This window comes from Pholcus phalangioides, unplaced genomic scaffold (genome assembly GCF_987345545.1).
Source record: "Pholcus phalangioides strain wild (caught in Gottingen) unplaced genomic scaffold, Ppha-v1.0 ptg000039l_1, whole genome shotgun sequence".
Classification (NCBI taxonomy): Eukaryota; Metazoa; Arthropoda; class Arachnida; order Araneae; family Pholcidae; genus Pholcus; species Pholcus phalangioides.
Window position 1 is genome coordinate 4,233,466 of NW_028301625.1, and position 13,906 is coordinate 4,247,371.

The 13,906-nt window shown below is 35.9% G+C and overlaps 1 protein-coding gene across 4 annotated transcripts in view; it reads left to right on the forward strand.

Moving 5' to 3' along the window:
- The window catches only part of Vha100-1 (V-type ATPase subunit a family protein Vha100-1), a 167,005-nt gene that overhangs the window by 30,386 nt on the left and 122,713 nt on the right, over positions 1-13,906 (forward strand). For all 4 annotated transcript variants that reach the window (XM_089253437.1, XM_089253436.1, XM_089253438.1 and 1 more), the window contains exons 2-3: positions 450-528; positions 9,504-9,601. In XM_089253437.1, coding sequence (XP_089109563.1) covers positions 450-528; positions 9,504-9,601 — 177 coding nt within the window. The remainder of the gene's footprint in view (positions 1-449; positions 529-9,503; positions 9,602-13,906) is intronic.

Here is a 13,906-nt window from a genome sequence, read left to right on the forward strand (position 1 = left end):
AGTTTCTCAATTTTCCTGTAAATTTTCATGTATACAATTTTTAAGCTGTTCATTTTAATCTTTGTTCAAATTTTGTTTCTTTTATAGTGCTTTTTAGTGTTTTATGAAACTTACCTACTAATTTTGGGCAAAACCTGAAACGAATGAAATGATTTTCCATGGAAACCTGTGGAAAATTATGTTTCCGCTAACAAAGATTTCAGCTAACAAATACGATTCCATAATGAATTATTTTTAATACCCGAGATATCAATGTACTAGCAAGTCCAGTTGCCAGTGTAGCGGTGCCATCTGTTAAGCAGATTCAATTGGCTTTTGTTACAGGTGAATTCTCATTTACAGATTCTAAAATATGGTAATCCTAGTATTTAAGCTTTCTCAAATTTAAGAATGTGAAGTTGTTTGTAGCTTAATTTTATTAATATTAATTGCTAAATTTATTTTTCCAGCTTAACCCAGACGTAAACGCTTTCCAACGTAAATTTGTGAATGAAGTGAGAAGGTGTGATGAGATGGAACGTAAACTGAGTAAGTTTCTTAAAAAAAACTTCAATATGTCGTAGAGGATGTACAGTATGTAGATGATGTACTCTATGCAACAGAACTTTTATTTATTTCATTATGTTATTTAGGTAAGCACACCATTAGTGGGCCCCTTGTTTTAAAAGTTGAATAAAAAACCGGGTTTCAAGATCAAAGATTAATTATAAGAAAAGACCTGAATACTTTGAACTTTTTTTCTGCCATATAGCAAGCCACATTGTTTTAGTTTTCAGTTTATGTTCAAGCTGGATGAATTTTTTTTGAAAAGTAGGTGAAAAGGGAGTGTTGCTTCAATTGATTCTCAGCACTTTTCTTTAGACATGTTTGGTTTGTGTTGAATATTTTTCTCCTCCACAATATATTTTATTTTGTTTTAAAGTGTCATTATTTCATGTCACTATACTCTGAATATTTTATCCATTGTGATTTGAAGACATGAAATTGATAGTATATAAAGTTAAAGGGGAGGCCACTTTAGGGTCAATTTTCAAATTGTTCCAATAGCAGGCCACATGGCCTTATGGCAATTATCAATCGCGCTAGAGAGAGTGAGAGTCTTTTGTAAAAAGTCTAAAAATGCTATTGTGTATATGGCATATACAGTAGACTCTGTAACTCGACACGTGGATAACTCGACATCTATTATTCCCTTGGTTGGCCCAATACTAATTTGAATGAAGGGGAAACTCTCTAACTCGACACATGTTTGGCTTAACTCCGCTTAAGTCGACTACGACTTTTGTCCTTTTATTATGACTGGTTTTTACAATTGCCAGTGTAAGAATTTTTTGACGTTGTCCATGGGACTTTGATAATCCTTTGTTTCTTTGTTCTATATGATGGGTCCCTTTTTTGTGCTATGAGTGGGGGCATGCATGTGAAGAATGAATGTTTGAAGCCTCTTGGCCGGCCTATCATTTTAGTGGCTTTTCCAGGACAGGCCTTTCATTCTTTTCATGGTCAAAAGAAGTGTGGATGATCCCTAAAGTATGTTGCGATTGTGGTGTGATCCCTATTGGATGTTGACAATTTCAACATCCAATAGGGATAAAAATCTTATGTATTGTAAGTTTTGATATTGTCTGTTGCAGAGAATGCGTTTGGCAGAACTCGGTTTTATGATCAGAACATCTAGAAACAGAAGGGTCCCCTCTTATTTCTCCATTGTGAATTTGATGTTATGATGTATACAGTTCAGATGAACTAAGAACTCTTCAAGCTTTTCTCCATGACCCCATATAACAAATGTGTCGTCCACATACCGAAAACAGGTTGACGGCTGGTATTGTGCTGTCTCCAAGGAGAAGTTTGAGCAACGTAAGTGTCATCAAACTCTGGACATGACAAGAACTGTTATAAACTTGAGTGACAGACCTTTCAACCAAGGAGACGACGGTGCTATCAAAAGGAGGAAAATTTGCAATCTATCCAAAAATGGTGTCAATGGAGGACATCGTCGCGAACGTGGAAGCTGCGATCCGAAGCCTTTTTATTGAACAGGCCAAAGAAGTCGGGATTGAAACATCTCGCATTCTACAGAGAGCAAAAGTGCCTAGGCCAAACACGAAACCGGAAGAGATATGAACGATCAAATCTTTAAATACGGATAAGAACATCTTGGTGCTGCCGGCAGACAAGGAAAACTCCAGTCATCTTCAAATCCGAAGATTATGAAGAGAAGATACGGAACCTGTTGGACCCAGCCCACATACCGAAAACTAAAGAGGGATCCGACGCAACAGATACTTCGTCAGATGAACCGGCTTGTTAAATTATCCTCACTTATAGAGGACATCAAGAAGACTGCTTGTAAATCAGAGGCAGTTCCGCTATGCATTTATGGATTGCCAAAAGTGCACAAGCCAGAAGTTCCTCTATGGCCTATAGTGAGCAGCACTAGATCTCCTACACATTCACTTGCAAAACATCTCGCAACGATGCTGAGGACACACATCGGTGGAACGGAAATCTTCATCAGGGACTCCAAACATTTTATAGAAAAGATTAGTGATATAGTGCTTCAGCCCAATGAAATATTGGTCAGTTTTGGTGTCACATCACTCTTCACAAATGTATGCACCGGGAGTCTAATAACCATCCTGCCCAGAAGCAAGGTATGATCAAAGCTCTGGTGGAAAGGGGAAGAAGAATCTGAGCCAGAACATTTTGATGAGGAAAAATTACACTTGATTCTGACCTTCCAAGCCAATGGATACTCTACGGGGGATGTAATGAGGTCCATACATCCAAAAAATGCCTCACAGAAAGTAGAAGAACCAGTGACCCAAAAAACGTTTCTCCCTTACATTCCTCGAGTTACGGACAGAATTGGACGACACCTGAGAAAATTTAGCATCAAGACCATCTTCAAGCCAACCAGAAAGCTAAGTGAATGCCTCAGGTCGGCCAAAGATCAACGGGATGGACTAAAAACAGCTGGGGTTTACTGTATCCCGTGCAGTTGTGGAGAAATGTACATAGTAACTGCGCGCACACACAAAAAGATCGATATTGACCAGATTAGTCGAGCACAAACAAAATTGTACACTGGGTCAAGTTTACAAGTCAGCCGTAGCAGAGCATGTCCTGACCAAGGACCGCAAAATTCTCTTCACAAACACCCAAGTGTTATCTAAGGACATGAGATATTTTCCACATATTTTTAGAGAAGTAATAGAAATTCAAAAGCACAAGAACTGCTTCAACAGAAAGGAAGAAAGGATGAAAATAAACAGTGCTTAGTTTCCCATTTTAAAAATGATGAGATTATCCAGAGCCCTTAGGAACAACTTTGACCAATGGGGAAAACAGACTGGCTCAACAGACCAATCCCTACGAGGCAGTGTGACTCAAGCAGGGAGAAGGCGTAAGTAGTAGCCTTTTGCCTGCTGTAACGTAAGATTTCTTGAAAATGTTTGCCGCTCTTGTAAACGAAACGTTGAAAGATGAAAACTGTACTTCACGTCGGCCAAAAAACCTGAAAACTTTTAAGCTAAATTCTAATTTACAGGATGGGCATGAAAGCCTTTTTTGTTTCATCTGCTGTATTCTTATTATAAGAACATGTGTTTAAAAAGTTCTTTTGTGCTATATATGTAATGTTAATTTCTGTTATTAAATTATCTAGAAAATCACTGATACTTAAAACAATACCCTTATTTTGCATTACCCTTATTTATACATTAGAATATATCTGTCAATCAAAATACTAAATTGTAGGACTAAAATGTCCTTTAACACTAGAACAGCTGACATTTCTGTTACCCTAAAACAGCCACTGGAGTCATTTTGACACTGGATATAAATGACAAATTATAATTTGAAATCATGCTAATTCTATTATTTAAATGCACTTTCTTTGAAAATAAAGTCGTTTATGAAATAAAATTATCATCCCGCGCACGCGATAGATGATTTGCATATACAGAATTGCGAGAAAAAGGTGAATCTTATTCGAAACGTACATCAAAACTTTTTAAATTATAATAAAGATAGATTATTTGAATGGATGGGGAAAAAGATGAAAACTATTAATAATCAAATAGTCTTTACTAGTATTACAGTGTTAAAAAGATTGCATGACATTGACAAAAAAAAAGTTGTTACATTCATATCTATAATATGAATATCTATTAAATTATACAAATATATACAAATTTTTAAATTGTCTTATCAGCTAGCAGCAACTATATAGCATTAGCCCTTGCCATCCTATTTACAAATGTTTTCAACCTGATAGTGTTCCTGATACAGGAACAGAAAATCTGATTGATCTGAAAAGGTATTTATGCTGATATATAAAGATTATAAAAGGTTGTAGAAAAAAAACTACCAGCTCTGAATGCATTGAAGGAAAAAAAAACTTCATAAAAACTTGTCCGCAGGTACCCCCCTCATTTAACCCTTTGAAGGGCGCGACATTGAAATATGAAATATATAAAAAAATAACTTGATGTACTAATGCATATGGGTGTACATATTAAGTTTTTCAAAAAATTGAAAAAAAAATGCGCATTTTTATTTATATATGAGGTGGGATACCGTTTGTCCCGCCTCGCACTTAGCGCTTATCAGCCCTGTTGAAAATGCTTGGCAGGGAAAGCATTATTAAGGTACATTTATAATAATGCATATTTCATTTTATTAGCCAGGAAAAGATTAGAATAGTTAAAGGATGTCATAATGTGGAGAAATACTTCTAAATTGTATTTTAAATGTTGATGGAAGACAAAGTCTCAAATAATGACAAGTGTTAAGTGCAAAATTGAAAAAAAATTATGTGAAAATATTCTATAGCAATCTCTCTGACAAATGACTCAATAAGAGTCGCACGTTATAGTTTGTCAAAGTTGGGGTCACCTTTCTTTAGCTGAACCAAATTATCGTTCAGGTGTAGGTGGGCCAACATCCAGGTGAATCTTTTTACGGGCATTAGTTTGCTTATGAAACTATCGGCCAGATTTGGATTTGTTGACCAGTAGTCTCTGTAGATAGGGAGTTTTTTTGTGCCCATAGCTAAATTTATGGCTAAAAAGCATAGAAACTTGTCTGTAGAAACTGGATCAAACCTCTTTCCTTCCTGGGTTGCACAAAGATTTGTTTGGAAAACGATATGCTCACTCAAGGCTGATGAAAACACAAAAAAATCGCAATAGGAGATTGTTCATCCAGGTCCAAAATCTCTTCACTTGGCCCAGTCCTTTCTCCGAATTATGGAACAGTGTTGTGTCGTGGGGTTTTACTCTAAGTTATTATATCTATTGTTGATAGTCCTGGAGTCCGATGTTTCAACAATAGATTCTTCTATGATAGTCAATTCTTCATCCCCGATACGCGAAATTCTTCCCATTCTTGCACTTTTGCATCAAGTTTAGTTTCCGATGGTATTTCTTCAATCAAAGCAAGAGCTTCAGCAGCTGTTAGTCCTTTTCGAGGCATTTTGAATTTTCTTCTACTTTATAGAGGGACCATTCTCAGACACACAAATAAAAAAAAAGAATTGCCAGATGCAACAGTATCATGTTACAAAACACTCATTCCAAAGATATTTCCCAAGGGTGAGGAAATTGGCGCTGCCCTCTGTAGGGGGGGATGCTGTAGACGCGCGGTGGGACTACATGTATCCTACCCCGTTTCTGCAGCAAATACGTTCTGAAAAAAATCTTGAGGATTCAAAAATTACTTGCAAGACAAAATTCATAATACTGTACAGTGAATTTGTATCATTTCGACCAGTTGGTGATGCAAAATTTGGTAAAAATCTGCAATAACTTTTTTTTTAGTGTCAGCAAAAATATTTGACGAAAAAGACTACCATTAGTAATATGAAAAAAAGATTCTGTACAGCTAGAGCCATCTTCTGATAACTTTTGGAATTATAAACTACATTTTAATTTGATTTGCAGCAAAAAATTCCTATTTGTTGTGGAGTTATGAATTTTTGAAAAAGGTGGGATAAAGGGGTTGCCACCGCCCTTCAAAGGGTTAAAAAGACAAGTTGGCTGCTGACTGCATACAGAGGTAGCCGCGAGATAGGAATGATTTTTGTATTATGTCTATGGAGCCTATTGTCCATTCTGTAAAAACTGTGTGAAGGGAAGTTGGCCGCCTATGGAAGTTTCACTGTGTTGAACTGTTTTTCACTTTTTCCCTTTAATCTACATAAAAGTAGATTTTCTTGGTATTTAACATGTCAAGTATTTTTTTTTTAAACCTAATAGATAACACTGACAGCAAGTGTTTCACTGTTTTAATACTGAGCTAGTTTCTGAGGTCAAAAACCTAACCCTTCTCTGATCCCCTGTCACACATATTTTGAATAAACAGTTCTGTTTTGCTTAGCAAATTGAACACAGGTAATCACTAGTTCAGATAAAATGAACTATAAAATTACATATTATCTGTTCTAGATTCTTTTTATGCTGAAAAATTCAAAATTACAAATTATAATTAATATCTTGTTCCAATTATTGTAATAAATTAATGTTTAAAAACAAAACATTGTAATAAATTAATGTTTAAAAACAAAACATTGTAATAAATTAATGTTTAAAAACAAAACATTGTAATAAATTAATGTTTAAAAACAAAACATTGTAATAAATTAATGTTTAAAAACAAAACATTGTAATAAATTAATGTTTAAAAACAAAACATTGTAATATACAAAAAAGTTATTTCATCATGTTAATTACCTATTGTGTTCAAAACATTATCCAAAAGCATTCCTTTAGATTTTTGATGGTTTTTGACAGTTTAAACCAGGGTTGGCAGGTTTTTGACACATGGCAATTTTTGACGGTTTAAACTGCAGTTTAAACTGTCACATCAAAACCCTCCGTCAAAAACTGTCAAAAACCTCAAATATTGCTTTTCAATATAAAAATTCCCATTGAAAATGCACATGCTAATTGCATGTAATGTTTAAATTGACTATGTTATACAAAGAATAAATATTTAATATTATTCTAAAATAATTTTCTACTCTCGACAGAATTATTTTGGACAATATGTTTTTCTTTCCTTATAAAATTTGAATAAAGCATAACATGAACATTGAAGGGAAAACTGTGGAACGATTTGACATTCTTTGATTCAAGATGATTCTTGAACTTCCAAAATTTCGTCAACTGCTTATATATATTTGCATTGATATAAACCGTCTGCTGTCCTCTTTTTACAACAGATAAGTATTTAAAAAAGTTTATTACTTCATGTGTATGTAATGTTTATTTCTGTTATTAAATTATCTAGATAACCACTGGTGCTTAAAACAATACTCTTATTGCGCATAACATTGAAATATATCTAGCGATCAAAATACTAAATTGTAGGACTAAAATGTCATTTAATTTGGCAATGCTATCTTGTATATGTCAAACATAGTTATTCTTACTTTTGCACTGTAATATGGTACATTTACTAACATTTATAATGCAATGGTTTTCCAATTGAAGCTGTATTCAAACGTGCAAAACAAATGCTTTGGGTATCAAGTCTTGTTAGCTCTGCTTTGGTTTGAAATACTCTTTAAAGCTCTGTGAATTCATACACCCTGATCTAAGAAATTTTTAGGTAGAAATAAATGAGTTTAATTAGTGCATTAACAGATGCTGCGTGAGAATTTTTATATGGAATAAAATTTTGGGCGGATCAGAAAATTTAAAATATCAAAATAGATATTTTTCCTCAGTAATTATCATTCTGAATATAAAGCCCTTTAATCTAAATAAAAGTAAGTGTTTTGTTATTTAACATATCTATCAAGTTAACAAAAACTATTTGACATCATTGACAGTAAGATTTTGATAGTTTTAATACCGAGTTAGTTTCTGGGGTCAAAAACCTAACCCTGATGCCCTATCATACATATTTTGAATAAGCAGCTCTATTCCACTTAGCAAATTGAACACAGGTAATGAGTAGCTTAGATAAATAAACCATAAAATTATATTTTATATGTTCTAGACTCTTTATGTTGAAGAATTCAAAATTGCAAATTATAATTAATATTTTGTTTTAATTATTGTAATAAATGTTTAAAAATAAAACATTGTAATATGCAAAAAAGTAAGTTTTTCATCATGTTGTATACCTATTGTGTTCAAAACATTATCGAAAGGCATTCATTTAGGTTTTTGACTGTTTTCAACTGTTTTTTTTTTCGATGGTTTAAACCAGTTTTTGACACTTGCTGGTTTAAACCAGTTTTTGACACTTGCTGGTTTAAACCAGTTTTTGATACTTGCTGGTTTAAACTAGTTTTTGATGCTTGTCATGTCAAATACAACTAAAAAACATTTACATCTTTTCCTGTTCTATCCATATGGACTCTGTGGAAGCAGAACTGATTATTAGTTTTCTTATTCTTAACAGAAATATACCCTTACTCCCAGCTAGCCGATCAGGGGCTGCTGCCCGGGTGCAAATCTTCATGTGCCGCCCCTATAGACGACCTTCATGGAAAGCTGAAAGGCCCAGAGCATCTGGAGGCAAACATATTTTATTATGAAGTTGTTTACAGAGCAAAATATACATGACCATGCATCCCGTTTTTTCGTCCAAGATTGTTCTATCTTAATTATGCCAGATAACTTGATCTGGATTACAGCACTTAATACTGATGGTCTATCATCACTCACACTTATCTTGTAAAGAGCAAATGTAATAAGGTGGCATTTATCAAGAAATTTATTTCAAAGGCATTAATGGTACTCTAGAGACCAGAAAAGTAGGTAGTTGATTTCTTCCCATGCCTTTATTTGATTGTTCCAAAAAAATTACTGGTTGGAGGCACCAAATGACATTTGCCCCTCATGACAGAATACATTCTTGTTTCTGATATTAGTCCCAGACCCTTTTTGCTCCTTCAAATCAGGGCGTCTCTCTCAATGTCATCTTCGTCAAATTATGGCTCAAAAGCATGATGTCGTGAATTTTTACTCTTGGAACTTTTTTAAATTTTTCATGTTTATACTAAAGCCTAAACTGCCTCCCCTTATAACCTGCCGCTCGGGTGCACCACACCCCTTGCACCCTTGCTTGAACTGCCCCTGGGCATAAATCCTAGTTCAGGCAAGGACATGTTCATAACTGATTTCCCAAAACAATGTTTTGCATTGTTCTGTAACGAGCCCTTGGCTGACTGAAAATGTTCTATGGTTGAAAATTCTGATAATAGTGTTCTACTCAGAAGAGTTTTTGTACTGAGATGTTCCTGCAGCAGCACTGCTTGTTCTGTGACTTTCGTCACTGTTCTGGGCATATTCTGCTTCGGGGACCAACTCTAAAGCTCTAAAGAGTTCTCTGGAGGAAAGATGGCATGGATGTTTCATGGGGGGGAGGGGGGTGGTATTTCAAGTAGAAGAAAAATAAAATTTCAAGATGTATGTGTAATTCATTTGTTTTGAGACACCATTTTGATGATCATTTTTTATTGTAAAAATGGTATGTTTCTTCAGGGTACTTGGAAAAAGAAATCAAGAAAGATGGTATAGCAATGATGAGCATAGGAGATAATCCAGAGGCACCTCAGCCAAGAGAGATGATTGACCTTGAGGTATAATTTTCTTTGCTCTCAGATAATGTACATTGAAAGCATCTAAAAATGAGATTTATTCCAGCAGCCGTGAGACAAACCTGGTTTTGTTCTTGCAAGTTTTTTTATTATTGAAATTGCTTATGTCCTAGGCATAAGGAATCGAGAAATACTGGGTACCCTTGGGCAACTAGCAATATTCAAGATGGCATCTTCCGCCATTTTGGAACTAATAAGTGTTTAATATTTTGTGATATATCAGCCAGAATTATGGTTTTTGTTTAAGTTTATATATGCTACTGAACTACAGAATGACAACACCATTTCATTGTTTATTTTCTACTATTTCCTTTCCATATGAGTGGCATCTGTGCAGCCATGCTATGAGCATGCTTTGGTACGAGTATGTGTCTCTACACAATTAGATTTATATATTGTGGGATTCCCTGCTCCCTTTAAATTATTTTTTATAATCTTTACAGTTTTGAATATTGTAATAGCCAAAAATAAGAAATATGAAGAAATCAGACTGTGTTTGTGATTTTTTAATGGAAATATCATTGCAGTTGAAAACTTAAAACTTATTGAAGCAGGTGAGCAGCAAATTCAAAATATTATTTCATGTAGTGAGATGTATGACGATAGAAAATGCGAAGAACTACAAAGATAGATGCAAAATATATATAAGGACCTTAAGGTGACCTGCCATAAATTTTGTGTTTCTGTATATATACAATTCCCAGAATATAATGGATACAGGAACATGTCAAGAAAAAGACTTTGAGATGAAACCAACAACCTCTGCAAAATATCAACCTCTGAATCGACATGATTCCTTCTCATCCAGTTACAATGATGATGTCTGTAGTGTTCTGTATGCGCGTCTCTCAGTTAAAACCTTGACGTAACAATATGGTATAAGGCTCCAGAGCATAAGAAGAAGAAAAGTCCCAGGAGACCGGAGGTTGAAAAAAACAAAATGGGACATTCGAAAATAAACAGGGAGAGAGAGGGTGGAAAAAGCGATCGAGTAGGATCGTCGTCTCATGTTAACGTTCTATTTTTTTTTTATTTTATTAATAAATTTCTGTTTATGCTTGTCATCATGAGTGCTCACTATTCAAAGAACATAAGGTCACTACATTGGCGCAGTCGACAGGATAGTGAGCAATAGATCGGACAATATTTAACGGAAAAACTTTCGTCGTGAGAAGGCGACGCGAAGAGAACTTTTGTCGTGAGGAGACGATACGAAGAGCACTTGAAGAGTGTTGGAAGAACGAAGGAAAAGTGCGGTGAGTGTTTTTTTCATAAGAAAATTCGCTGGTTTTCTTTTCTTTGAGAGAATCATGGCTTTCTTAGCCAGAGGCAAAAAAGAGGACTTACAGCAAGTCGCTGCGGAAATGGGGCTTGAAAATGTTATGCAGATGAAAGTATTTCAACTCAAATCCGCAATAACGGAGGCAGAATGCTATGACAAAGAGTTCATCGAACAGTTTTTGAACACCGTAATTGAGGAGAGAAAACGGACAGAGATGGAAGCAAGCGAGGAGAGAAAACGGAAAGAGATGGAAGCAAGTGAGGAGAGAAAACGGATGGAAGCAAGTGAGGAGAGAAAACGGATGGAAGCAAGTGAGGAGAGAAAACGGATGGAAGCAAGCGAGGAGAGAAAACGGATGGAAGCTAGTGAGGAGAGACGAATGGAGTTCGAACTCAGAAAAATGCAACTAGAAAATGAAAGGATTCGCATCAGCGCGGCAGGTGAATCCCCGATTAACTCAATGGCAAGGCCAAGGCTAGAGCTACAGAACATTTTGCAAAAGTTCGATCCGAAGAGCAACGAGATTAGCCTCTACCTGGTGCTGTTTGAAAGGCAAGCGAAAAGAGCCGAAATAAAAAGGGAACTTTGGGTTTCATATCTGCTTGGACTACTACCTTATGATGTGGCGCAAGTCATTGCTAGAGAAAATGAAGAGACAACAGATGACTATGACCAAGTCAAATCCATTTTGCTTAAGAGATATAAGCTTACTCCCGAGAGGTTCCGACAGATGTTCACGAAGCACAGTAAACGATCGGAAGCAACGTGGTGTGATTTTGCTTATGAACTCAGAAACTTCTTCACTGAATGGATCCGAGGCCTGGAGATTACCACGATTGAAGAACTGTCTGATTTGATTATTACGGATCAGATAAAACGGAAAGTACCGTCAGAGATTCGAGATCATTTTATTGACGAGTGGTCTCAATTCAAGCGACCCGACATCCTTGCTAGTAAATTGGATGACTACGAGAACGTCAGGGCAGACATCGGCAAGAGTTCGAAGGATTTCTTCGAAGAAGAAAAGTCATCGTTACAGCGACAACACTTCAGCTATGGAGAGGGACGAGAAACATCGACAAAAACAGCATATCCACCACCAAATCGGAAGTATCGTTGCGATAAAGGCTGGAACAAGACCGAAAACACGAATATCAGAAAAAGCCCAAAGGAGTGTTACATCTGTGGTTTGAATCATTTCGCTCGAGATTGTGATCAAAGATATAAGGCGAACACGAAAGAAAACCTGGAAGATGATGTGTTGACCGCAGAAATTCGATCGGAATTATTTTATTCGAGTGAGCCAAATCTGGATCTGAACCCTTTACATTATGCAGATATTTGTGTAGGAAATAGAAAAATCAGAAGCGTTGAAATCACAAGTGGATGTCCAGATAGATGAACTGATTGAATTAGATCTGATTGAAGAATGTTCATCAGAGATTGCTCATCCAGTGGCGTATACTGATCACAACCCACTATCATACTTGACAAAGTGTGCACCACAATCCTCGCGATTGCAACGTTGGGTGTTTGCTCTACAGAAGTTCAACATAAAAATTGAACATTGCCCAGGCGCAAAAATGTCTCACGCAGATGCATTGTCAAGGCTGTTTGCCAGTGAATAGTTGTAAACATTCCCAGACGCATACAGAAGATTCCAGGTTGTGTTTATATGTAAACCCAATCTTGTGTGGAGGGTGTAGTGTTCTGTATGCGCGTCTCTCAGTTAAAACCTTGACGTAACAATATGGTATAAGGCTCCAGAGCATAAGAAGAAGAAAAGTCCCAGGAGACCGGAGGTTGAAAAAAACAAAATGGGACATTCGAAAATAAACAGGGAGAGAGAGGGTGGAAAAAGCGATCGAGTAGGATCGTCGTCTCATGTTAACGTTCTATTTTTTTTTTATTTTATTAATAAATTTCTGTTTATGCTTGTCATCATGAGTGCTCACTATTCAAAGAACATAAGGTCACTACAATGTCATTAGTATGATGATGTCTTATTAGCTTAACGGCTTACTGAGCTAGCAAATCTGGATTTTACCATATTTACATGCGACCAACTGTTGTATAGAGTTGCATTACATATCACTTGGGCATTCCCGGAAACGTTCGCCAACATTGTCTTATGTCTTGGAGGTATGCACGTGTGAATGAGCTTTATTGGAACTGTTAGTTTTTTAATGGGTGACAAAAAAGAACTAGAATTGATTTATAACTGATTTAGATTTATTAGAATTGATGTCTGGGGTTTTTCTTGGACTCTGGAAGATGCTGAAAGGGAAAAGGTTATCTCAAAATATGAGAGCTTTATTGATGGTTGCAAAGAAAGTCTTGCGGAATGTACTTGATGTTCACCTGCCAAACAACAGCAACGACGTTATACTACTTCTAGAAACTATAGCCACAAAGAGCAAAACAAGCAAGCTGTGAGTTGATTGTCTATTAAAGCCTGTCTCCCTCATGATGTTATTCTCAAATTTTGCGCTGCTGTGAAATTTCTAATTATCTTGTTAATTATCTTATGGGTGGAAGCCTTCCTCACCAACCGCAGTCAGTTTGTCTCCTTCAATGGCTAGAACTCCCCATTTCTCCAGGGTAAGTCTGGCACTTCCCTGGGTTTGGTCCTCTCACCATTATTATTTTTGATCTATATGAACAATCTTCCTTATTTCATCAATTGCCATATCAGACTCTTTACAGATGATCGCGTCATCTACCAAACAGTGTACAACGAATCCGACCAAGTGTAACGATGCAAGTTAAATCCCGGTTGAGCCCCCAATTTTGTAACGATGTAACGTTACTTCCCGGATTCTATTTTTATCTTCCAAAATAATTTCACTAGACAGATGACAACAATGATTCAACAACTATTTTGTTTTCTTAAGACTTTTAATTTGGCGTTAATCTTTATATTTTACAACATTTTAAGCCAACAGTAAATTTGCTTTAGAGTTATAGCGTTAACATATCACAGATTTCAACCGTTCTCACCCGAT